The sequence below is a fragment of the Parasteatoda tepidariorum genome, chromosome 10 (genome assembly GCF_982258835.1).
Source record: "Parasteatoda tepidariorum strain Cologne lab strain chromosome 10, Ptep-v5.0, whole genome shotgun sequence".
NCBI lineage: Eukaryota > Metazoa > Arthropoda > Arachnida > Araneae > Theridiidae > Parasteatoda > Parasteatoda tepidariorum.
Window position 1 is genome coordinate 99,132,521 of NC_141764.1, and position 26,378 is coordinate 99,158,898.

Genomic DNA, 26,378 nt, shown 5'->3' on the forward strand with positions numbered 1-26,378 from the left:
TGAAATTATAAGTAAGGTGTAATATTTTAAACATCAAACCTAAATAAACTAACACTTTGTTACTGTGAATAGAGAAAAAAAAGCTCTTTTTTTATGAGAAATGTATCTTTTGAGCTGTATCTTTCATTGAATGATAAATGTGTCTAACTAATTTGAAGAGCTAGTTTTATTTTTCTCGGGTTAGTGTTATCTAAATTGTATTTGTTTCAACTTAACATTTACAATTTAAAAAATTCCTACTCATTAATTATGAACGTTAACATCTCTACAAGAAGAAAACATTACAAAAAAAAAAAAAAATTATACCGTATTGGTCTATATCAGAGCTGTCCAACTGCAAAGAGCCGGCGAGCCAGAAATCCGGTCACTGATCACCTGGCGGGCCGCAGTTTGAGAAAGTTTAACTATAACCTCTTATAAAATAAAAATTAAATTATTTATTATGTAAGTAGTATGTATAAAGTTAGTTTATAACATGTTATGTATTAATCGATGACTTTTTTAAAAGTAAAATATTAATCTTTAGGTTGTTTAAATATATTACAGCAAGCAAATATATTTCATAAAAAAAAATTACTTTTATAGAAAAAAAAACACACTTTTCTGGAAAAAAATTTTTTTATTTATAAAAAAGAACATTAAATATTAAAAAATATATGCATTATATTTTTCATAATCAATAATTTTCTGCTTATGTTAACTTTTCTTCAATCACGAAACACCAAAGTGGGCAAAATTAATGTGAATTAATATACAAAAAAGTCACTTATAAAACAAAGTATTTATGAGCATCTTTGCATATTTTTTTACTTAAATTTAACCAAAAAAAATCTTTTTAAATAAATTTTTTTTGTTTAAAATTAGTTTTGTTTAATTTAAATATCTTAAGAACACAAAACAATCAATAAATATTATAAATCATAAGTATGATCTTTTTCATGATCAATAACATCGGCTTGACCAAGAATGGTTGACCCGGATGCTTCTTGATACCCTAAAATTTCGAAAAAAGAAATATGCTGAATAAGAAGCTTGCAGGGAGCACAATATAGGTTGGCAGGCTGCCTGTTGGACAGCCCTGGTCTATATTATAAATAGCTTATAGCAGTTAATAATATAAAAATGAAAGTTTTAGATACTCAATAAAATAATTGGAATACTAAAAAATTTTGTATGAGCATCAACAATATACATATAGTTTAAGTATATATCTAAACGTTACAATTTTTCACACAAGTTTACCTTTTTTTAATTTCATTCGTGTATTATTACAGTTTGATTTCTTATTCTAAATTAAATTTTTATTTTCTGACAATACTCTAAATGATGATGAACCAGACATGGATGGACATTTACATTCTGTAATTCTGAACGATGAAGATGAAATAAATACATCTGAACAAACCAACCAGGATGAGGCCGAAAAAATTCATTCACAGGAGATTGATTATGAACCAATGTAAGTATAAATGAGTTGTATTTTTTTTTCTTTTTTAATCACAGTATTAAATAAAACTAGGTATATGATTAAAATATGAAAAAATTATTCAAATTTAGAGTTCAAAATTGTACTATAATCCATCATATTACTAGTAAATAATTGAATATTAATTTTTAATTATTTCAAATAATTATAATTTTTCACAATCATAATAGTTATTTTATATAAATAACATTAAAGAAAATTGTTAGAAATGTTTCAATCAGAAAAATAATTGAAGATTTTCATAGGATATTGTTTTTCTGTGAGAAAGGAAAACCTAGAATGATCTCACTATCACAAAACTTCCTTATCAGTGATTAAAATGAAGTAATTGAAAATACAAAATTACAGCCTGAAATAACACAAATGTAGGAAAGGCAGCCACATGGCCATCTGCCTTTTAATGAAGAATGCTGCCAAAGCACTACCTTATAATGCAAAAATTACACCTACTCTAGCAGCCATAAAATTTCTCATAACAAAGTAACAAAAATATTGAACACTTGTACAGCAATTCCCGCCGAAATCTAATAAGTCCCAATTTAGGTCAAGATAAAACTACATATGAATTTTGGTGTTATTCTCCTCAATAGTGCTTGAAAAATATTGAATGGCAGCACTACCTGTCCCCCCAAAAATTTTTCAGCTCCGATTGAGGTCAAGCTACCTGTAATTATCAATTTGTTTGTTGTTTAATATGTTTGGATAAACAGTGCTTTTATTTATTTTTTTAATTTCAGAGATGAAACAGACTTGGTGGAGGATTCTTTTTCTGAAAATTTAACTCAACCAAGTACATCAACACCAAGGGTCAATAACCAGGTTAAAACAATAAAACAGGGCCGAAAGCGTCGGCGCATCAATGACTTTGAGGAGGCTCTACGCAAAGTTATGGAGGAAACGACAAACAAAGTCCTGGAATTCGAAGAGAGGCTTGAGATCAAAGCCGAAGAGAAGAGAGAAACTTTTCGCAACACCATTATTCAGCAAAATGCAGAAATGTTAAAATTATTAAAAGAAAATATAAAAAAATAAATTTTCTATCATGATGAAGTTAATAAATTTTTGCCTTATATATTTTGTCATTATTCTTGAATTAATTATGATTTAAAAGTAAAATTATTTTTTCTAGTTTGATTTTTTTATGATTGTCTAATTAATGATTTATCAGTAGTTTTTTAATAGATTCATTTATAACATGGAATTTATTTTGCAATATAGATTTATTTTGAAAATTCAATTTCTTTAAAACAATAATTTAGTACATTAGATTTATCTAAAAAAATCAATATTAGCAGCACAACATTCAACAAAGGAATACCATACATAAATTATCCATAATTTTGTACCCAAGACATAAGCAGATTTCTTTTTGATTTACTGTCATTGGAGTATAGCACAGGATAAACAGTTGGGTCATTACATAATGTTGAGTTATCGTCCCATTCGTAAAGATACTCATCTTGAATATCTTGTGCGATATTGTGCAACATGCAAGTACTTGGTACTTTAAATTTTTCAGCTGGGAGTCATTGGCCTTCAATAAGCACCTCCAGCGTCCTTTCAACATGCCGAATGCATGCTCGACATACACTCGGCACCGACTAAGCCTCTTATTGAAGGTAGCTTGCTGCCCATTTAAAGCACCACTAAATGGCTTCATCAGCCACTGTTTTAAAGGATAGGCTGGGTCAGCAACAATGTAAGGGGGAATTGTGGATGCAGCACCAGGCAATTCACAAAAATAATTGTCTAAGATGCCTGATTCACACTGCACGAACAGCTCAGAATTTGCCAGAACCCTTGCATCGTGTACAGATCCTGGCCACCCAAAATTTAAATTTATAAATTTCTTCTTGTGGTTCACCACTGCTTGTAAAACAACACTGTAAAACTGCTTTCGGTTAAAATAGTCTCTTTTATTTCTAATTGGAGCTTTTATAGGAATGTGACAGCCATCTAAAGCACCCAACACTCCTGGTAGTCCACAGACACCAAAGAAGGAGTCTGTCGCAATGGACACTTCATCTCCTTCAGGAAATTTCAATTCCTCCATGTAGCAACTCACCACCACTCGAGTTGTTTGTTGCACAATAACACACACAGTGCTCCTTGCCATTCCAAATAACTCAGCAATATTTCGAAGTTCAGAAGAGCTGCTGAGTCGCAGTAACATCACAGCTATTCTTACTTCAACTGAGAAAACATCTCGTACCACTTTCTTCTTTTGGAGATGAGGGCGAAGGAAGTCACAGATGATTGTAAATGTTGACCTATAAAGAGAAAAAATAAAATCATTAAACATGAATAGAGAAACAAGTAATTAAAAGTGAATGATTTTGTGTAAATGAAAAGACACCCATAGCTCATGTAGTGTATTTTGACATAAAATATATTGCCAATTATCAGGGTATAGCAGAATTTTAAGGGGCGAATGTGCCAATATTTTCATACAAAATAAGGGTAATGGGTTTGAAAAACACATCATTTTCTATCCGAATCAATAATTTATGTTTAAATATTTAAGCCTATTCTTTGAACTTTTAAATTAAAATATACACTATTACAGAAAAATAGGATGGAAAAAAATTACTTAAATGTCCTGCATATATTAAGTATGTTAACAATTGTTATTTTAATTTTTGGCAAAATTACATTCTTTTTTGTTGATTAATCAGAAAAGCACGAGTTACATTCAGATTATAGGAGTTAAATAAATATATATTAAATAATATAATTTATACAAATAAAATATCCAAACATACCTGTTTATTCTAAAAGTTTCTTTCCATCTACTATCATCATAATGTTGGAGAACTGTCTTTTCAAACCATTCTGAATGCCGTATTTGTTTCCACATTCTCCTGTGCGGAAATGCTAAACTTAAGGATGAAACTGCTGATCTGCACAGGATGTTTAACATCCTTTTAATACGCCTTTTCCGAGCATCATTTATGTCGCTCAAAGCATTTTCAATATTTTGAACGAATAACAATGATATTATTTGAATATTATCCATTTTAAAGGAAAAGTATAAAAAACTTTACCTCAAAATGTAAACAAAAATATTGCAAGGAGTGATGGGATATATTTTCTTACTTCTGATTTATCATGTGACCAATGACGTAGAGGAAGTTGTTTGAAAATCCGGGGTTGAAATTCTTTTGCGTGTAAACGGGTTTTCTTACCGATTATACATTGCCCTGTAAAATCCCTGTACCCTTCTTTTACCCCGGATTAATAGATTGCTCATGTAAACGGGGCCATTGAGACATGCCCACGTCTTTGCCACGTGCCATCTATTGCAACTGGAATGTCTTTGGAATTGCTAGCTGCTTCGGCTTCACTAGCCGCATCACTCATACTCTTCATAGCGACACTTTTTATTGCCGAGCCTAATTCACTTGTGACTTCATCAAATCTGTGTGGTGGAGCAGGTAAGTTCATTATTCCACAAGACATTTGAGCAGCTGCCTTCCCTTTTCCGATGCTTCTCATGGCATACGTTAATCTAGTATTAATTTCATAAATTTTTGTGTCTCTATTGTTGCACACTTTAGAAGAAACTTCAGTATTTAAAAAAGACGTTTTAAAATCACATTGTTCACAATAAATAGAAAGTTCAGATGCAAGTCCCTGAACTTGCCTGGAAAACTTTAGTTTTATACTTTTGTTTTTGCATGTTGAGCATAACACTGAATCCTTTAAACAATTAGATAATAAATTTAAATTAATTATTTCATTTGAATTATTATCATTCAGAAATGATTCATAATCATTTACATGCTTATCCAGTTTGATTTTGGACGCCGATTCATTCAACTCAATGCTTGTAGATGAACACGCTGATTAACGATGAACACCAAACGCTTTCCTCTTTTTAAACACTCGTTGACCGCTTCGCGGCATGTTTATAACTAAATAGCTAATAAATAATATAAATATGAATTCAAAAAGTTCAAATTAATACGAAAATAATCTGAAAAAATTGCAGTTACCAGAAGCGAATTTCAGAAAACAACAAAATTTTGAACCTCGTGAAAAGAAGCAATCAATCGATCAATAAACTCATTTCACCTCAATTCTTTTCATAATTGTTGTTGCCAAACAAAATAAAATAAATTTAATTCTATTTGAGTTTAAAGCTGACCTAAACTTATTTTTAAGGAAATGAGAAGACTCCAAGGTTTAGTTTCGGTTTGAGTGGTATTTTAAGAATCTGCAAAAAAAGAAAAATGCATTTTTTAGTCGATTTGCGTGCACCTACCCCCTTAAAGAGAGCATAAGTTCGAGATCAGTGTTTAAGAATTTGTATAATGGGTGTGGTTTGATATAAGTGGAGCAAATGGTAATGTGTGGGAGGCCCGTAATAGTGAGTGTGATAAATGTCGCTTCGATTGTACGAAGCGACGGTGTGTTGTTTCTGTAGTGAGGAATAGAATTTTTAATATAAATACAAGTGCCACCGTAAACCTGACGCCCCGGGTGGCCTGTCATTCTTCTAGCATGTGTAATTTGATATGTTAGCGTTCTGCTCTGGTCTGAGGAAGGACTCTTGGATTAAAATAATGTCAGGATTATAATCTAAATCAAAAAGGCGAAATTCTTCGATTTTAATCCGGATACCACAGGCATTCCAGGTGCAAATTTTAAATCCATTAATTGGGGACTTATCCATGAGTAGATTGGAAATATTTTGCTAAAATAAACATTTTATCCATAGGGGTGGCTGTGTTTTTCATATCTTTCAATAATTGAGGAACATTTATACCTGCGAAGACAGTGTTGATTCCATTAATTAATGCATAAATGTCAGTAAGTTTGCCGTTAAGCTGGGGGGTGGGAGGAATATTATCAATACTAGCGTGTGGATTATGGGGCGTGGTTGAGAAAGGAGGTGGAGCGTTCGGAGTAGCATAGCTATCTCCCATGCTCGTAGGTGGGCGTGTCTTCTGCTGTTGCTTGCCATGTCTTAAAGTGTCCACGTAAGAACGCGTACCTGCCACATAATTGTGGGGGGCGGCACTTTGTTGTCGGTAGTTGTGCTGATATTTGTTTACTTTAGGGAACTTTTGACATCCCTTGTAGGAAGCTGGATGATTTTGTGCGCAAGTAACGCATTTAAGATAGGAGCTTTCCACTCTGCCGAATTCGTCAGAGTGGGGGCATTCGTTGATTTTATGGAATTCGGCACACTTGACTTCGGCATTCTGCAGTTCTCGGCGGAGTGTCCGAAACGTTGGCAGTTAAAGCATTGAACCACTGTCGGGTTTCCCCGATAGTGTTCAATTGTGACATCAACATAGCATAACTTTTTGATTTCGTAAATAGAGTCCAAATTATAATCAGGGGATTGGTATAATTGTATTAAGAGGAGTGGTAGGAATCTACCGTTGTATTGGTTGGTCATTTTACTCACTTTGTGAGTTTGGAAGCCTATATTTTTTAGGTCATTTTCGATTTCGCAAGTATCGGTAGAGATAGGGAGACCACGAACAACAAATTTTTTTGGTTTTTCGTTTTTTCCTCTGAGGAGGATGTATTCGTACTTATTTTCGTCTAGGAATTTTATGATCTCTCTGTAATTTTCAGAGGATTTGGGAAAGAGTTTTAAGTTAGGCCCTGAGTCCTTGGCCACGATGCCAGAGCCAGTGTTGTCGATGATTTTCTTCATAAATTCGGTGTGGCTTTCGCCATACCGAACTATGATGGGCTGGATGGGAGGGGGCCGGTATTGGCCATATCAACAAGATTTGGGTCTACCTCCTGTGGAGTTAGAACCTCAAAATTATTAGCAACCTTAACGGGTGGAGGGATGGCATCGCGCATGGCGCGCTTAAAGGTTTTTTTGGTGGGGGGTTATTCTCTAACAATTCCGTGTCGTTAGGATTTAAAGTATTGTTAATGTCATAAGTACAAAAGTTCTCTTGTGAGAATTCTCCAAAATTAACATAATTATTAGAAACATTTTCAGTACAATTTAATGTATCAATAGCACCACTAATAATACGAGGACTAATTTGACCACGTACCTTAGGTTGTGGATAGGTCTTCATCTAGAAAATTTGTACTTCCAGCGAGTCAATGACATCTTGGTGTGAGTTAATGGCTTCTGTGCAGGGCCTTTTCCCTTGTAATTCCATAATCGCTTGCTCGAATCTTTTGATTCGTTCCGAATTAACATCGGTTGGTTGTTCACCTTCCATCGCTTGTGCCGAGGCACACTCATTGGAATCATTCGTGTTCATGATTTAAAAATGAGAGCGGACAATATACGACCGTTCTCTAGCTAATTCAATGACAGAATGCTTACATCAACATAACAGAGCTTTTTTAGCTCATATATTGTATCTAAATTATAGTCGGGTGACTGATAAATTTGAATCAGAAATAGGGAGAGGGGCCTGCTGGTGAATTGATTCTTACTGACTTTGTGAGTTTTGAAGCCTGCTTTTTTCAGGTCTCCTTCGATTTCGTAGGTCTCTGTGGAATTGGGGAGCCCTCGTACAACAAATTTCCTAGGCTTTTCATTCTTTCCTCTGAGGAGAATGTATTCCTAGCTGTTTTCATCTAAATATTTAATGATCTCTCTGTATTTTTCAGAGGTGGGTGGAAATAGTTTAAGATTTGGTCCCGATGCTTTTGCAACAATTTCGAAGCCAATATTTTCTATTATCTTTTTCATGAATATGGCTCTCGCCAAATCTAACGATTATAGGTTGGATAGGGGGGGCTAATGTTGGTCATTTCAGTTTCATTGGGGTCAACCTCCTGAGGAGTTAGGACCTCATAAGTATTATTAGTTTGTAGAGGGGGTGGAATAACATTGCACGTTTGAATGTTTTCTTAGTGGGGGTTCATTAAAGTCCCCCTGACTCGGATCCTTCCTTTTAGTTATTTTGCTACAGTTAATAACACAGTTAGTTTTAACATTATTTTCCGGAATGGAGGGGAATATAATGTTAATGAATAGTTACGAGGAATGTTTTCCTCTAACATTTCAAGATCATTTAAGTTTAAAGTATTTTTATCAACAATATGTTCAAGATTATTATCGTAATGAGCAAAATTCTCTTGTGAGAATTGTTCTATATTAGAATTAGAATTCATAGTATCAGCATTAAAACAATCAATAGCACCATTAATAATACGAGAACCAATTAAAGTGCCACGTACCTTGTCTAGTGTGTAATTCTTTATCTGATAGATCTGCAGTTCCAGGGCGTTAATGGCTTCCTGGTTTGGATCGATTTCTTCTGTGCATGGCTTTGCTCCACGTAAAATCATAATCGAGTTTTCAAGGCTCTTGATACGTATTGAAGCATCATCAGCTCGTAGTTTTCCATCATTTGTTTGTGCCGTAGCACTAACATTCTAGGCATTCGTAATCATGATTAAAAAACGGGAGCGAAACTATTGAGCTCCGCCCCCTAGCTAATTCAATGACGAGAGTCACGGTAGCTTACTCAGCCTAGGTTTAATGAGGCACCTGGGTCAATCCAGACCCTTAATCCTCGATAATAACAAATAAAAGGTAGCATGACACAAATATAGTTTGGCATATCAATGATGTATTTTTAATTGAAAAATTAAAAAAGAAAAATATACATAGTAAATTGTGTAAAATACATAATAAGTGAGGGGAAACCTAAAAAGAGAATGAAGACTGTTTAAACCGTAGTTTAAACACAGAAGCAAGTATCATAATAAAAAATTGTGAGTGAAATTAATTAATCCAATAATCAGAAATAAAGTAAATTTAACATTTAATTCTAAAAGAATTAAACAAGGAAATTCAGATTGCCCGGTAGAGGGCTGGAAAAAAGTTCATTTTTGATGTCGCCACTTGACGGCCACCAATGTACTGAGCTTAGTCAGTCACTCCCTAAGAGGGCGTGGCTAGATAAAGGTAATGCTGATATCGCCTGAACGGCAAATCAGCAGAAAAACAAGTTAAAAACCTGGTAATTACAAAGATAAAAATGAGTAAATAAAGAAATTTAAGGTTGAAGGATTCAGAGCTCGGGGGGGGGGAGAAGTTTGCAATGAGAGAGAAACAAATATTTTGTCAATAGATGTGTTAGCTTTTTGTATGTCAATATTAAGTTGGGCAATGTCAATGCCCTTAAAAATGGTGTTCAATTCGTTAATGAAAGCAAAAATGTCTTTAATGTTACCATCCAATTGTGGAATGGTTGTAGAGGAGTTAAGATCAGGTTGGGGGGGGGGCGTGGTCATAAAGGACGGAATAGCGGCTGAAGAAGATTTTTCTCAGACAGCCGAAAATGGGCGTGGCTTGTTGCCTTGACGTAGAGCATCTGCGTAAGTACGCCTACCAGCAATATAATGGACAATTACAGCATTTTTTAAAAATGATTTTAATGTATTCAGAATGGCTCAAAACCACTAGAAAACATTTTGTTACTCTTTTCAAAACGTTAATTATTAAGTTATTTTTAATTAAAAACAGCCCAGTTTCGTTTTTAGCTGAAACGGGAAGTCACGTGATTTTTAAGGAACTGATGTCACATGTGTCGATCTTTCGTTTGTTTACATTCGTATTCCTTTTAAATTCGTTGTATTCTATCTTTCTTTCTACTTCACATTTGTTTGAAACTACTTCAGATATTTTAATAATATGTCATCACCAAGATATAAATACTGCGTAGTGCCTTTGTGCACAAATACAACGAAAACGGCTGCGGAATTAACTTATTTCTATGTTCCAAGAAAAGATGCTGATGGAAAGAAATGGTGCCTCGCCATGAAACGAGATGATAAAAAAAAAACCCTATTTTGTCTACATCTGTCCGAAATGTTTGCGAAGACCACTTTAATGTGAGTATATGTATTTTTTACTTATTTAACTTTTCTAAATGTTGAAATTTTTTTGTAAAAATTCTTAAGTACATTAAATATCTATGACAGTCATCTTTTGTTTACAATTTTTTTTAGCTCTGAATATTTGATAAAGAGTGTATAAGAATAAGTTATGAATACCTGGTATTACTTGTTCGTAAAACGAACCAAATTTATTCAAAAAACTTTTTTCTTTTATTTGCAAAAGCTTTTCTTTTATTTATTTAACTTAGGAACTCAATCACAAGCTACAAATATGTTTTGTAAATTATTCCTAGTGTCTCAAATTTTAAATTAGAAATTTTTTTAAATTCTTATTTAGTTAAAGTATGTTTCTATTGATAAAAAAGAAATATTTATACAAAAATATATATTGTATCCATAAGCACATTATATTTATTTTTGTATAGGACTAAGGGTAAATTAGATTTAAACAGTGTTTTGTATGAATTTTTAACTAGACTAAAAAACATAACCTCCAAAGTATATTAATTTCCTGCATATTTTTTTCTTAGAAAATATTTGTATAAGTTTTAAGAATGACGTAAACCGAAGTTGCTGATTATTGTTTTTATTTGTTTCAGCTGGAACTTGACACTGAGAATTATCTTCAACATAAATTACTAGGAGTCAAACTTAGATTAAAAAAAGGAACTGTGCCTCATATATTTGCATGCCAAATGAATAAATCTCCTGCACCAGTATTATCAGCATCTACTGAAAGAGCTGTTAAGAGGCAGCGAAAAAATACAGTGCAAGAGCTATTGGAAAAGTTTGAGCTGTCAACTACAGATGCGAATGCAGAAACAGATGATACAGGTTCTGTCTTACATCCTACTAGCGAAATAGAAGATGTAGCAAATTATTTTGATAAAGCTTGCCAGGTAAATTTGAAAGCTGCTTATCGAAGCAAGGGTACAAATACTCATAGTGTTGCAACTTCAGAATTTGGATGCATAGCCGCACCAGAAATGCAAGACGCAGCTTGTGGTCCAACACCAAAAGTAATGGAATGTGAAGGAAATTACATCAGTGATGCAGAAGAAATAGTTGATAGTGACTATATTTGTGAAAATACATCAGGATCAGACTATGATCTTGATGATGATCATGAAGAAAAAAGAATAATGAAAGCATTCATGATAAAATCAGTGGAAAAAAATTCTTTTATGTGTTTAGGAATTCCAAATGAGGAAAAATTCCTCATTGAGTTTTTGTCTAAACACACTAAATGCTCAATTTTAAATGTTATGATCACGCTTAAAAAAATAAGACAAAATGAAACGTATGAGTATCTGGGCATGTTATTTGGAATGTCCACTAGTAATGTGTCCAGAATTTTCAAGAAAACTTTGTCTCCTCTTGCAGGTGTTCTCCAGAATTTTATTGTTTGGCCTACAGATTCCAATAAAATCAAACAGTGTTTACCAATAGCATTTCGAAGGAATTATTATAATGTTCAAAGCATATAGATTGTTTTGAAATTCCTATTGAAAAACCTTCAAATGCATTTCAGCAATCTATGACTTGGTCCGATTACTACAAGAATAATACCATAAAATTCATGGTATTTTGCACTCCTGATGGCACAGTAAGCTATATCTCAAAGGGTTATGGGGGGCGTACAACAGATGCCGCCATTGTGGAAGATTCAGGATATTTAAAGCTGTTGTTCCCTCACATGGATATTATGGCAGATCGAGGATTTAAAAATATAGCTCATTTGTTGCAGCAATTAGATTGCCAACTTATTCGTCCTCCTTCTGTGTCACAAAATAAACCAATGTCTGCGGAGGAAGTTAAATCCACAAAGCGGGTTGCTGCAGTCAGAGTGCATGTAGAGAGAGTCATAAATAGACTGAGAAATTTTCACATTTTATCCAAATATACATGTGTTGATCATAACTTGGTACAGTTATTTGATCACATTTTAATTATCGTTTGTGGCCTCATCAATTTTCAGAATGAAATTATTAAAGTGTAAAAGTATACTTTTTTTCATGTTTTTGTAAATTATTTATTGTCTTAACAATAATTATATAAAAAATGTAATTACATCAACTATTCACTACTTTAAAAAAATTATTAGACAATTATAGCTTAATTTAATCAACTTTAGAGAATTTTTTTTAATGTTTTGACATTCCATCATGGAATTTTTTAATGTTTTGATACAAAATGTTTCTAATATCTATTTTTTTCCCAAATCATTTCATTGCAAATTTTGATAAATTTTTTAGTTATGTAAGCACAGAAAAAAAGTGTATTGATAAGTTCTTTTATTGATCAGTCTTGAATAGTCTCCATTTCTAAAAACTTCCTGTGTGCTTTCAACTTGAATTGGTTGCCTTATATAATTATTGTACAGTAATGTATATTTTAGTATTAAGTAATTATTTTTTAACTTTTGTTCTAAGAACATTTTTTTTTTTCATTTATAGTCTTTTCTTCAAAAAAATTTGCTGTTCATTGTTGCCAACATTTAATAAATGAATTGCCAAGCGTGCTTTCCGAACAGTTGATAAAATTTTTTGAATCCCTTGTTTTTTAGTTGTAATTATATCACATTAATGTATATGAGTGTCTTGTATTTTATCTTTCTATTTTTAAAGCTGAAATATGTTTTTATAAAGTTGACTGTTATATGTTTTTAAATCTTACATTTACATTTTCAATACAAGTTTTTATGAAAAGAATTTGTAATATTACTGTGTTTTACTGTTCAATTTATTTAATGTAAGCAATATCAAATTCAATCCTAAACAGCAGTATATTAAAGATTTTTTGCACTTACACCAGTTTGTTAGCATTGTAAAACCGTTACACAAAGCTAAGTGTTCAATTTTATAATATTTGCAACTTCTTACAGTAAATTTTAAATGCAAAATTTTACCAAAAGAATTGGTATCCTGTTTTCATTACTGAGTCCATATTTAATGCCAATATTTTACCTTAACAGCAGTACATTATTACACCATTTTATGCACTTACACCAGATTGTCAGCATCGTAAACCAATACACAAAGCTAAATGTTACTTCCTTAAATAATATATTCACAACTTCTAATAATACATTTTAAGCATAAGAAGAGAAGAATTATATCTTTTTATCAGAGACTCAACAAATAACAATGGCTTAGAAGTCTTGATTAATTTCTACTTAGTTACCTTAAATGAAGTCTGTACAAATTTGTTACGTTACTGCAGCGTTCTTTGATGACTACGGGTGTAACAAGCGTTTATAAAAAATAAAAAAATAGTAACAGGACTTTAAAATAACAATCTTTTTTACAAAAAAAGAAACAAAAAGTTAGCTTTTATTGGTATTTTAGTGAATAATAATAAAAAAACTATCCCTTATTGCATAAAAAAAACAATGGATGGCCACAATGTTTTATCGTCTAAAATTGAGGATCTAGTATGTGAAGTAGTGTGGTAATGTAGATCAATCTGAGACGTAAAATTAAAAACTTAAAATAAATATGCAAAACTGACAACATTTATTTTGTTCCATTGTATATGGCATTCTAAATGAATTAGAATATATTATTATAGAAAATTGCTGTAACTACATACTATTATGTAATGCAATATTATAAATCAGAAAAAAAATTTATTTTGAAAGACAATTTTTATAAATTTTTGGAAAAATTGCTTTTTTTCCAAAAATAAATGGCTCTTTCCATTAAATTTTGACAATACTCAGTATCTCGTTGTACCCATAACTCAGCAATTCCTCTCGTCTTTTCAAAGTTGGGATTTGCAACACAAAACAATCCTCTGGATTTATTAGCAAATAACATTTGCAGTTGCATTTGTGCATAATGTCTGTCGGTAGGCATGTTGTTTATGATATACTTATTTTTAGTTTTTTCTGATATAGGGCACTTAACCTCAACAATAAAATCTGTGGCGATACCATCTGGTGATGCACCAAAGATGGGATGTTCAGGGTTTATTAAGAGGCCACTAGGTTTTATTTGAATATTGTGATTCCTCTCAATTTCCTTCAATACCTCAACTTCAAGACGACGACCTCTTTTTATAGCTTCCGTTGGTCGAAACTTTGCTCCAAGAAGCGCTTCAACCAGACTTCCATCTAAAGTTGAGCATCTTGACGCTTCATACAGTTTCGATGCAGTTATTCTAGCATATCGAAGCTCATGCCATAGGGGTTGAGTATGTTGCTCCACTGATAGTTGGCCTACTTTTTTACAAATATCAGAATTAATCTTTCTCTTTAAGTAGTTTAAAAAAGCGTCAGCTTCAGAGCCAGTCCCCTCCATTTCAAATTCCATTATCAGATAGTGAATGGACACCTTTTCCGAGTCACTGAACTCAGAAAAGTAATTACAGAATTGCATATTTTTAATATTTTTTTCATTTATAATATCCATGCATTCTTTCAAGATTGAGGGGTTTTTGGGAGGGAGATCATTAATATTTTTTTTCCCCAAACTTGACGCATAAATGAACTTTTCCCTGGAACCAACTGATGACAGCTTTGATTTTTTCCAGTAACATTCCACTTCTGTTGGGGATGGCACTGAACATTTTCTGTGAACCCAGAAAAGGAATACAATCGTGTGCTTGCATCCACCTGCACTTGCAGCACAACCATCACACTGAATTGATAAGAGATTTTCTGCCATCTCATCACAAACTAATGTGACGGTGTATGCTTTGCTTCTGACTTTGTGCTCAGGTGTGATTCGTCCCTTGACAGTGCAGGCAGTCTGGTCTCGCTTAACCTGCACGTAGCCCACAGCATTATCTCCATATGACTCTCTTGCTGATCTAAGATAAAAGGAAATGTTTTGAAAATTAATTTGAAATGATAACTGTTAATGGCTAAGTCTATAAAAAATTATAAAGAATTTTAGTGAAATATTATTTTAAAAGATGTATTAATATTTCAGAAAAAGTTTTAAAGAAAATACATAATTTAATGGGTTTTTTTTATTTTAAACTTGTTCTTATATATATTTAACTTCATTTGCATTTTTTCATAATATTAATCTATATTATTTATTAAAAAATATTTCAGAGAAATTTAACTTATAATTGCAATAAAGTATTAAAATCAACCATGCTTATTTAGTTCTAATAAATAAGTAAAGAATGCATGTTTCCCCCTTGCTTTAAAATTTTTATTAAAAATATTTCTCATACTGTTAATTATTTTATATTTATTTAGGCCAAAATAAGTGAAAAAATATAATTAGCATTTCAATAAATCACGGTTATGAAATATAGCATGAAACACATCTTTTTTTCCCCCTATGTGTGTGTTAAAGGTAAAATCTTCAAAGTACGGCTCACTTCCAAACAATATTTTAATTTTACACTTATTGTAGTTATTTAGATGTAAGAGAAAAGAGTTATTCTTTAATTTTCAAAATTATTGATAAATGTTTGAAAATGAACATAAAAAAAAATTTTTCAAACTACTTTTTTGAATTTTATATTTTAAAACAAATTTAATTATGATAATTTAACAGATCTTTTAAGCAATTATTAGAGAATGTTTTTTTTTATGATTTGAAATTCCAAAATTCATTTTTGCTAGTAATTAGAAGATCAAAAATATATGCATAGAAGGGGCACCAATGTCTTATTTGCATCAAAGGGTTAAGCAACAAGTATGCTTGTTTGACAATTTTTTCAATTTCCCCTTCTCTTAAAACTATTTAATTATGCATTAATTTCTTGTCTAAGAGTTTCCTTTTGCAAGCACCAAAGAATATTTAATTTGAAGAAATATGATAATAAATCAACAATAACCATTCTTTTTAGATGCTCTGTTACAAAAATAGGAATTAACTTTTGTAAATGCATGCACCAATCATATGAGTTTTTTTTTAAGAGATAAATAATTTATTATATATAAAACAATATATAACAATTTAATAGTTAACTAAAAAAATAACTGTGAAAATATAGATGTGAACATCTCTGTGTATTTTAATATTAAGTGCATTTTAAAAAATTTGCATTAGTGAATTTTTTGTTTAGAAAGTTTTTTAAATTTTTTTTTTAAAGGTAAAATTTTATAAATAGATATGTAACAATACATAGTAATTGCAAAATTCTTATTTACTCAAAGAATAGATATAAATTCATTCTGTTAATTTTAATATTAAGTATGTGATAAAATTCTACATAATTTATTTATTTTTTTAAACAGAAAAAAACTTTACATTTTATAAATTTATATATATTACTAAAGTTCCTATTCACTTTTCAATAACTATATAGAGAATTAATATGAGCGCACTGTATATTTAAATACTGAAAGCATATTATAAAATTAGAATAAATTTTTTTGTGAAAATAGTATAATTTCTATTAATTCAAAGAAGAATTAAGTTCACGATGGATATGAGTATTAAATACATAATAAATGTTCTGATCAATCGTTTCGTATTCGTTGGTAATTCGTTTCAAGTTATTTGTTCAATTAAATTAAAAACAAATTCAGATGTAATAAAAGAAACACTTTTAGCTAAAATAATTATATAGCTCAATTAAATGACATTACATGAATACTTGAACATTTATAAATTAAGATGGTGAATAAATAATTATTCCATCGACTGATCTATTCTATGGCGATACTGATTGTTTAAATCATAAATCTAATATTTATTGAAACAAATCCCATTCAATCCGTCTTTTTTTATAATCAAATGAATTAGTTAGGTGTTATAATATAAATATATATATATATTTAAGTGAAATAAACTGTTCATACCTTTGAGCTTTCACTCCTCTGATTTCAGGCGAAAAGAAATGCTGATTTGATGTGAAGAATTGCATGATCATTTCTTCCGTTATTTTTGGAAGATTATCCGTCTGGGCTTTTTGAAAACCTTTCTCCATTTTACACACACTTATAAAAGTGTAAATTTAATTCACAAAATTAGTATTAGTATAAATTTCAAGACGAAAGAGAACACCGTATAAAAATCACGTTGAAATACGCATTGAGAAAGGAGTAGACTTACCTCCCGTCGGCACATGTGACGTCACGGCCAATCAGGGATCGTTTTTGATTGCATCATCTACGGAGCCTTTTTAGAGCAATTTAAATTATTAATAAATTAATAAATAAACATTTTTATAAATAAAAAATCGGATTTTCGAATTCGGGAGAAAATTTCCTACACGTTATGACTGAAAATTGAAAATTTTAAGAGATGCTGTAATTGTCCATTGTGGGGGATTGCTTGTTTATTTTGTTACACAGTGGAAGGCGAGTTATTTGTAGACGATTTTAGATTGACCTGCAGAGCCACGTGCATGCGAACTATTGAACGACAGTTACAACTTTCAACAAACAAGATTTTAAAATGGTCTGATTTAAATGGATTTACATTTTCACCTAGTAAAACTTCTTGTATTCATTTCTGTCGAAAACGAGGGATTCATCCTGATCCTGAACTTTACATTAATAATGCTGTAATCCCTGTTGTCCAGGAAGCAAAATTTTTAGGGCTGATCTTAGATTCAAAATTAACATTTAAAGCTCACGTCCAAAACTTACGAAAATCCTGTTTTGCAAAATTAAATATCTTAAAAGTGCTGGCTAATACATCATGGGGGGCAGATACTACATCTATGCTCAAAATATATCATTCTTTAATCCGTTCCAAGTTAGATTATGGTGCTATAGTTTATGGATCAGCTAGAAAGTCTGTTTTAAAATATCTAGACACTATTCATCATCAAGGACTCAGGATTGCCACAGGAGCTTTCCGTACATCACCTATCGAAAGTTTATATGCTTTACATAACGAACCTTCTCTCGCTCTGAGACGAAATAGACTCTCTCTTAACTTTTATTTTCACATTAAATGTCACCCTTCTCATCCATTATACTCTCATGTTTTAACACCATCATGTTCTACTTATTTCAACAACAAACCTGCCTTAATTCCTACTTTTGGATTAAGAATGAAAAACCTTTTAACACAATTAGATTTAGATGATTTTATTGTTTTAGAATCAGCTGAGTTAATTCCTGTGTGGAATGAAGTACATGTCAAAACTGTTGACACTTTTAAAAACTTGACTAAGGATAAATCATCTGCGGTGATTTATCAACAGCTATTTTATTCCCATTTATATAATTTTACCGACTTTTATGTGTTATACACAGATGGATCAAAATTCAATAACCATGTTGCTAGTGCGGTTGTGCACAGCGCAGGAGTGCTATCAGAGAAACTATCTTCAAATTTTTCTGTATTTTCCTCGGAATGTTACGCCATTCTTCTTGCTCTACAATTTCTTTCAAAACAAATGCACAAAAAATGGTTTATCTTTTCTGATTCAAAAAGCTGTATCGATGCTATAAAAAATTTCAGCAGTAAATCTCACTCTACTATACCACATATTTTAAATTTATACATTGAACTCAAGAACAATAACTACGAAATAATATTTGGTTGGATTCCTGGACATACAGAGGTGCCAACCTGGCCGAATTAACAATCAGGAGTCTCCTGAGCAAAAATTCAGGAGATTTCAGGAGGGGTAAAAAAAAGTTGAATTTTCACCTACAAAGTATCATTTTAAATAAAAAAAAGTTATATAACTATAAAAGACAAAAAATTTAACTTTCAATCAAGTAGTTTTTGGTTTGTAATAGTTTTAATATGATATTAACAACACACACATCAGTGAAATTAATTTATTTTTCTAATTCAAAATCATAAAAAACATAGCAGCAACAACAGAAATCAAATGGTAAGAAAATACTATTTTACTCAGAAAAAGAATTTTTAAATTGAAAAAAAAAAAATCAATCCAGGAACCATTTTAATTTTAATAAGCAAAATAAATATAGAAACAAGAGAAAAACATTACTATGATAGAAATAGCAAATAAAAAGCATATAAATTGTAAACTTTTTCAAAAAAATAAGAAAAAAATAATTAAAATTTTAGAAGACTTAAAGTAATTTATCAAATTTCAAGAAAAAGATAAGAAGCATAATAATTATTAGCCGTGAAATAAAAAACAAATATTCAGAATTTTAAGTAGAATTTAAAGAATTATAAGTTGCAGATTTAGCTTTTTGCAATAAAGATTTGCTAAAGGTCTGTTCATGACAATTGCCTTTCATTGTTGATTTTAAAATCAGCACTTTTTCAAGTGTTTCGTTGCTCATAGATGACCTAAACTGTGTGCAAGTTTTGGTGACAAAGCTAAAGATCCTCTCACATGTAGCATTACTGTGGGGGAGTGTCAAAATGCTTAACATAACTTTGGATAACACTCCAAATTTATTGCTTCCGGCAACATCTTTCAGTTCGCCAATTAAGGCCCATGCCTTATCAACTCTTTCCTTGATTATTTCTTGTGGCAATGTCTCCATTTGCAAAGTGCAAAATTGCTTTTGAATGACATCAAAATTAGAGTCTGAGGGAATAATTATTGGATAACGATCCAGGAAGAACTTCACTGACGAAAATGAAGCTTGATCTATGGTTTCAATGCAGGCTACTTCTGCATTGATCAAAATTTCATCATTGTAAGGAAATTTTTTAACAATGTAGCAACAAACATTCTCAAAATATGATCGGACAGTTTTGAAAAAAAAGTTTCTTTTTTGAAACATTTTCTAAAATCTTAGAAGCTTCCTGCCCAATAACTATATCAGCATCAGATTTTTGATTTTCTAGTTTAGAAAACTCCACAGTAAAAAGGGTCGATGCTTTCAATGCAGAAGGTTTAAGAAATCTTGAAAAGAGTTCTTTTAACATATTTATTAAAATTTTTCGCAAAACATGTATATGCGGAATGCTAGATTGAAGGGTTACATTCGGACCCTCAAAAACTGGCAAAACATTAACCAGGAAATGGCATAAGGCCCTATTTATATCAGAAGAAAGAAAGAGGAAAATCCTTTCCTCTCTACTTAACACATTTTGCCTTGCATTAAGATCTTCTGGTACACAAGGACTTGACTCACGTTTTCTTTTTTTGCTATTAGAACTTTGAACATTCACTTCATTTTTAAAGAGTGATGTCAGTGGATCCCACTGCTGTAATAATCTAGTTAAGCATCTACCTAATGATAGCCATCGGGTAGACACATGTTTTAAGATCTTTCTCTGCTCAGCATTGAACAGAGTCTGGAATTCTTGCAGCTTTGACTTCCTCTTAGCACTTTTTTCTAAATAGAAAAAAATATCGATAAGATATTCATCTATCTTATCTGGTAGGACAGCTGCTCCTTTAAGGGCAGCCAGATTAATCAAATGGCAAGAGCAACCGATTACAGCCAAATGTTCGATTTCTTTTTTAAGACATCCAGCAACTCCAGTTTTTCCACCTACCATTACTGGAGCATTGTCTGCACCAAGAGATAGGCAGTTTTTAAGTGGGATGTTATTAACATTTAACTCACTTAAAATTAAGTTGGCTATATTTATTCCCGTTGAATCCCCTTCTAAATTTGGCACTGACATCAAAGTACTCTCTATTACCATGCTTTTTTCATTATAGTAGGTAACAACAAGTGGATAGAGTTTCGCATCAGATTTGTTGCTACCATCAGTTGATATCGAAAAAGGATTTGCTTTTAAAATCTCTTTCACCGATTCTTTTTCAAGCATTGCCATTTCGCTTATTGTAGCAGATGTTTTTGTTCTGCCAGCAGCATACTTCTTGGCAATGTTATCATTCGGAAACATTTTCCGAAACAGTGGCCCGGCATGATCAGCACAATTAATGGGTAGATTGTGCTCAATCAGGAATGCCGTAAAATAAGCTTCTGCCTTTATGACAGAATCATCCTCGGTTGGAAAAGAAATTTTTTTATTGCTTTTCATAAAGTTTATAGCATTTTTGTGCTTCTGCCCATTCAAGTGCCGCAAAATATCGTTTTTGCCGCCGTGGGCAATTAAAAAATCACACGCACAATCTGTACAAAAGGCATACACACTTCCTTTTTTAGAAGCAATAATAGAAGGAAACTCCTTTGTGTAAAATTGGTTAAAATTAGTTGAATATTTTCTTTTAGATTTCGACATAATAAAAATATTTTTAAACTAAATATATGCAAATTTAATTATTAATAATATTGATATAGAAAAGCAAATCAAGTTATAGAGAAACAACGCGTTGTTAGGAAGAAAACAAACTCCAATTGTTGCCAACCGTATAAAAATAAGCACAAATAACTTAATAAAAACGGCTGGAAAAGATATCGATTTAAACTATTGAGAGAAATTCAATTGTGCACAACTGTCATCGATATCGTTTGTGACGTTTTTTCATTCATCTAAACACGTCAAGGCACGGAAAAAGAGTGGGCGGAGAGGAAGGGTGACGTCATTGATTTGGAATGTTAAGGAGTGGTAATGAAAGAGAGGAGGAAGATAGCGGGAAGGGGGGGATGAAAGGAACTCCTGCAACTTCGCTTTAGGCAGATAGTAAATAAGGAGGGATGAAATATTACAAGGGGGAATCGAAACGCGTGGAAGGAAAAACAAAAAATTTCGTCGCTCGCGGGAAATGAGTTAGGGTGTCGATGGAGGTAAAATTCGGAAGTTTTTTGAATAAATTCCGGAGGGCGGGAGCTGGACACAAAATTCGGGAGACTCCCGCAAAATGCGGGAGAGTTGGCACGTCTGCCATTATGGGCATTAAGGGTAACGAAACAGCAGACTCAATAGCCAAATCGACCCACAATCTTACGAATAAACCACACTGTTTACCTGACATTCAAAATTTAGTTGCAGAATCTCTTACCCAACTCAGACAGGCCAACTGGAATAATGAAATAAACAATAAATTACATGAGATCAAATCAGATATTAAACCATTTGCACCATTGACTAACTACAACAGAAAAACCCAGGTACTTATCAACAGACTACGCATTGGGCACACCCGCTTGACACACAAGTATTTAATTTTAAATGAAGCACCTCCACAATGCAATTTTTGCAAAGAGTCTCTTACAGTAAAACATTTTCTGACCCAGTGTATGAAATTTAAATCTAAAAGACGACAGTACTTTGACTGTGACTTTCCGACTTAATCATTCTTACTTGGAGACACACCTCATCAAAATTTAATACTGTACATAAAACATATCGGGTTTTACAACTTGATTTAGTACTAGTTATAACCTAGTTGACAAATTTTAAATTAGTTGTTTTAATTTTGGACAAATTGCTCATTTTAACCTAATTGTTCTCGTTTTAACAAAGTTATAGTAATTTTAACCTAGATTTAGGCGCGGTATAGCCAAACCATGGCTCTTGCGCCAAAAATTTACATCAATCAATATTTTGTTGTGAACGAAAATTGTGTATTTTTGGATACTTAGCGCATCCTTTGTAGGATGCAGGATGATTTAAAGAACAAGTTACACACTTAAGGTGCGAACTGTCAACTTTGCCTAAATTATTAGAGTGGGGACATGCAGATGATTTATGAAATTCGGCGCATTTCACGCAACGAGATCGCATACGGCAATTCTCGGCGGAATGGCCAAAACGTTGACAATTATAGCATTCTACAACTGTCGGGTTACCCCGGTAGTGTTCAATGCTGACAGTAACATAACAAAGCTTGTTAAGCTCATGAATAGATTCAAGATTGTAATTTGGAGACTGATACAGTTGAATTAGAAAAAGGGGGAGGGGACTACTAGTGAATTGGTAGTCATCCTTGTAACTTTGTGAGTTTTAAATCCAACTTTGTTTAGATCTTTTTCAATATCTGTTGTGTCGGTGGAGATGGGTAGTCCTCTCACCACAAACTTTCTGGGTTTATCATTTTTCCCCTTAAGGAGGATGTATTCAAAATTATTATCTTCGAGAAATTTAATCACATCCCTGTAATTCTCAGCGGATGTTGGAAAGATTTTAATGTTTGGCCCTGAGGCCTTGGCATTAATTTCAAAGCCAAGTTTTAGAATAAGGTTTTTCATAAATTCGGTATGGCTTTCGCCATACCGAATACCTAACTATGATAGGTTGTATCGGAATCTGAGGGGGGCCAGTATTGGTTACTTCAGAATTAATGCCTTCGTTATCCTCCATTGGAGTGAGGATTTCAAATGGATTAGTGACATTGATCGGGGCGGGGGGGTGACATGTTTGGGAATTGTGCTTTTACGAAAGGTCTTCTTAGTTCGGGGGTGCACAAAGTCCCCCTCACTCTGAACTTTTCTACGGTTATTAGCAAGAGTTTTGGTCTTATTTTTAGGTTTGTCAAAATCTTCAGGAATGGAAAAGGTATGTCATCATTAACAATATTATCAGAAACAATATTATCATTATCAACAATTATATTATTATTATTTGGGGAAAAATTAGGATCATCAAGAGCAACAATAGCTGGTACATAGTTAACACCATTGATTAAACCAAGACTAATATTCGGATCACGTACCTTGCAATTTGGGTAGGTCCTAAGCTGGTAGATTTCGAGATGTATGAGATCAATAGAATCTTGATATTTCTTGAAATCAGGCACGATTGATTTTAGGCTTTCCAGTGCTTTGATAATTTCTCCCTTATAGGCAATAAGTTCTTCATCTTCATCATCAGACATAATGTTTGGAACATCTACATGAATAAGCGACTCGGCGCTAGTGGATGGTACACATGGTACATTGGTTTCCATGTTAATGACGGAGCGAAACAGGGAGGTCCGCTCACTAACAAAATCAATACCGGGAAATGGTCAGACAGAAATGAGTTTTGTCAATGACGAGAATGACAATGACAGAAATCATTGTGGCATCTTTGCCTAGGGTTAATGAGGCACCTGGGTCAACCTGACCCTTAATCCTCCTTCATAACATATTATAGGTAACATGACACAAACTAGTCTACGCGTATCAGTGGTGCAAAATTAATAATTAAAGGGGTGAGTTATGTTGAATAACATAATTTATGAGTTAGAGTTGACTTGTAACAAAATGAAGGAGAGAAAAAATTGTTTAAAACAATGTTTGTTTAAACAAGAAAATTGTGTAATAATTTTTTTTTTTTTTAATAATTGAATGGAATGTTGAAAAAAAGATGAAATTATCCTAACAATTAATGAAAAGTCAGAAAAGTAATAAAAAACCTGATAAAATTGAAATAAAATGTAAAAATGAATTGTCCGTTAGAGGGCTGGAAATGAGTTCCAATTTGGTGTCGCCACTTGACGGCTAAGAAAGGAATAGAGCTAAGTCACTCCCTGAGGGGGTGTGGCTAATCGTAGCGGTAGCGTTGAAATCGCTCTAGCGGTGTACGGGCAGAAAGTAAAGAGAGTAGAATGATAATAAAATTAAAGTAAAAATTTAATAATTAGATTAAAAAATAAGAAAGTATCATGGATCGGGGGGTCTGGGGTTCTGAAATCTCAGAATAGATCTGGGTCTATATTTATTTGCGGGATCATGGGGGTCGTAAGTGGGAAGATTTTGAATAATATCATTAATAGTACGGTGAATATTTTTGTAAAGATTATTGCAATTTTTAGCGAAAGAGGTCCTAATGGTGAGAATTTTAAGTTTTTGCCGAATTTTGTCACCTCTAACTTACCAGGGTGAATTGGTGATTAATTAAATAATTTGGTATTGTAAAGATTCGAGTTTATTGATTTTAGTCCTATGAGTGTAACTCCACAGGGGGGATGCGTAGGTGAGAAGTGGGCGTAGATAGGCTTTGTAGATGATAATTTTGTTCTCTAGGGATAATTTGGATTTGCGATATAAAAGGGAATAAAGAATTCCATTTTGTGGCTTTAAATTTATCAGAAATTATTTTAATATGTTTATTGCAGCTTAGTTTCGGATCGAATGTGATACCTAAATATTTGCATTTATCAGACCAGGGCAGTGTGGTGTTGAATAATGTTGGGAAGTTATTGGGAATAGTTCTGTTATAGGTGAAAAGAATAGACGTGCTTTTATCGGCATTTATCTTAATTCTCCATTTATTGAACCAGTTTTCGAGAATTTCAAGGTGCATATTAAGATAGTTAAGTTGTCAATATTTTGGTGGTGTGCAAGTATGAAGGTATCATCTGCAAAGAGATGAATATCAGTATGGGGGGAGGTAGGAATGTCTATAAATGAGAAAGAGGGTTGGTCCAAGTTTGGAACCTTGAGGTACACCTGCAGAGATGTTTTTAATATTAGAAAAGGATTTTTCTATTTTTACTTGAAATGTTCTATTATGTAAATATGAGATAATTAATTTAATAATGTTGTGTGGGAATTTGAGAGTGATTAGTTTATGAATGAGCCCCTTAATCCACACCCGATCAAAGGCTTTCAGTGATGGTTTTCCCGACTCTTAAAAGTTGGTGTACTGTTGAGTGATAGCGACGGAAACCGTGTTCTTGTGGAATAAGAATTTTGTTGTCATCTAAGAACGCGTTGATTCTGCAAAGTATGACTGCCTCAGCAATTTTGCTAATGGTTGGGAGGAGGCTGATAGGTCTGTAATTAATAGGCAGCGAGTGGTTTTGGAATAGAGATAATAGCTGCATTTTTCCATGCTTCGGGAAAATGACAAAGGGAAAGAATGGCATTAATGACGATGGTGATCCTGAAAAGATAATTAATAGGGAGAGATTTTAACATTTTGTTGTTAATTCCGACAATACCTGGTGCTTTGTTGTTTTTCAATTTATCAATATAGCTACTAACCTCTGAGGGTGTGGTAGAGGGGGAAGGTGTAGTATCATGTTTTGAGAGAAAGTTAGCAATATTATCATTAACAAGGTTAATAGTTTGATCGTGTTTAATGTCGTTAGGTTTAAATTGTGTTTCATAAAAATTGGCAATGGTTTCAGCTTTATCTTTCTCATTGTAAACCATTGTCTTATCATTAATAATTGGGGGGGGGCATTTGTTTGATTGTTTACATTTTTTGTTATTGACAAGTTTCCAAAGAGAATTATCTTGTGTGTTGATTGATTTTATGTGTTCCCGATATTGTTTTTGGTTGTAGTTCCTGAGTTTATTTTTAAAGGTGTTGTGTATAGTGTTGAAGTGATGCTTAGCTACAGG

The 26,378-nt window shown here is 32.5% G+C and overlaps 5 protein-coding genes across 5 annotated transcripts; 3 read left to right on the forward strand and 2 right to left on the reverse strand.

Moving 5' to 3' along the window:
* Positions 1 to 1,283: 1,283 nt before the first annotated feature.
* Positions 1,284 to 2,558, forward strand: LOC147803144 (uncharacterized). The gene is made up of 2 exons (XM_087153476.1): positions 1,284 to 1,459; positions 2,224 to 2,558. Exons 1-2 carry the CDS (start codon positions 1,341 to 1,343, stop codon positions 2,516 to 2,518), a joined length of 414 nt encoding a protein of 137 aa, XP_087009602.1. The 5' UTR covers positions 1,284 to 1,340; the 3' UTR covers positions 2,519 to 2,558.
* A 129-nt stretch (positions 2,559 to 2,687) lies between these two features.
* LOC147803145 (uncharacterized) lies at positions 2,688 to 4,494 on the reverse strand. The gene is made up of 2 exons (XM_087153478.1): positions 4,249 to 4,494; positions 2,688 to 3,756 (listed from the first exon to the last, which is right to left on the reverse strand). Exons 1-2 carry the CDS (start codon positions 4,404 to 4,406, stop codon positions 2,790 to 2,792), a joined length of 1,125 nt encoding a protein of 374 aa, XP_087009604.1. The 5' UTR covers positions 4,407 to 4,494; the 3' UTR covers positions 2,688 to 2,789.
* A 5,340-nt stretch (positions 4,495 to 9,834) lies between these two features.
* LOC147803146 (uncharacterized) lies at positions 9,835 to 11,921 on the forward strand. The gene is made up of 2 exons (XM_087153480.1): positions 9,835 to 10,321; positions 10,927 to 11,921. Exon 2 carries the CDS (start codon positions 11,023 to 11,025, stop codon positions 11,812 to 11,814), a length of 792 nt encoding a protein of 263 aa, XP_087009606.1. The 5' UTR covers positions 9,835 to 10,321; positions 10,927 to 11,022; the 3' UTR covers positions 11,815 to 11,921.
* A 42-nt stretch (positions 11,922 to 11,963) lies between these two features.
* Positions 11,964 to 17,224, reverse strand: LOC147803147 (uncharacterized). The gene is made up of 2 exons (XM_087153479.1): positions 17,097 to 17,224; positions 11,964 to 15,139 (listed from the first exon to the last, which is right to left on the reverse strand). The coding sequence occupies exons 1-2, from the start codon at positions 17,222 to 17,224 to the stop codon at positions 13,975 to 13,977; spliced, it is 1,293 nt and encodes a 430-aa protein (XP_087009605.1). The 3' UTR covers positions 11,964 to 13,974.
* Positions 17,225 to 17,644: 420 nt separating this feature from the next.
* LOC147803148 (uncharacterized) lies at positions 17,645 to 18,835 on the forward strand. Its single transcript, XM_087152927.1, has one exon. The coding sequence runs from the start codon at positions 17,645 to 17,647 to the stop codon at positions 18,833 to 18,835; it is 1,191 nt and encodes a 396-aa protein (XP_087009053.1).
* Positions 18,836 to 26,378: the final 7,543 nt, after the last annotated feature.

Bases quoted from the DNA above. Each gene is read 5' to 3' on its own strand.
- LOC147803144 (XM_087153476.1), top strand. From the start codon at position 1,341: ATGGATGGACATTTACATTCTGTAATTCTGAACGATGAAGATGAAATA. The intron at 1,460-2,223 runs GTAAGTATAAAT...TTTTAATTTCAG, and splicing joins GAGATTGATTATGAACCAAT to AGATGAAACAGACTTGGTGG.
- LOC147803145 (XM_087153478.1), bottom strand. From the start codon at position 4,406: ATGTTAAACATCCTGTGCAGATCAGCAGTTTCATCCTTAAGTTTAGCA. The intron at 3,757-4,248 runs GTATGTTTGGAT...TTCTCTTTATAG, and splicing joins GAAACTTTTAGAATAAACAG to GTCAACATTTACAATCATCT.
- LOC147803146 (XM_087153480.1), top strand. From the start codon at position 11,023: ATGAATAAATCTCCTGCACCAGTATTATCAGCATCTACTGAAAGAGCT.
- LOC147803147 (XM_087153479.1), bottom strand. From the start codon at position 17,224: ATGGAGAAAGGTTTTCAAAAAGCCCAGACGGATAATCTTCCAAAAATA. The intron at 15,140-17,096 runs GTATGAACAGTT...CTTTTATCTTAG, and splicing joins AGAGGAGTGAAAGCTCAAAG to ATCAGCAAGAGAGTCATATG.
- LOC147803148 (XM_087152927.1), top strand. From the start codon at position 17,645: ATGCGAACTATTGAACGACAGTTACAACTTTCAACAAACAAGATTTTA.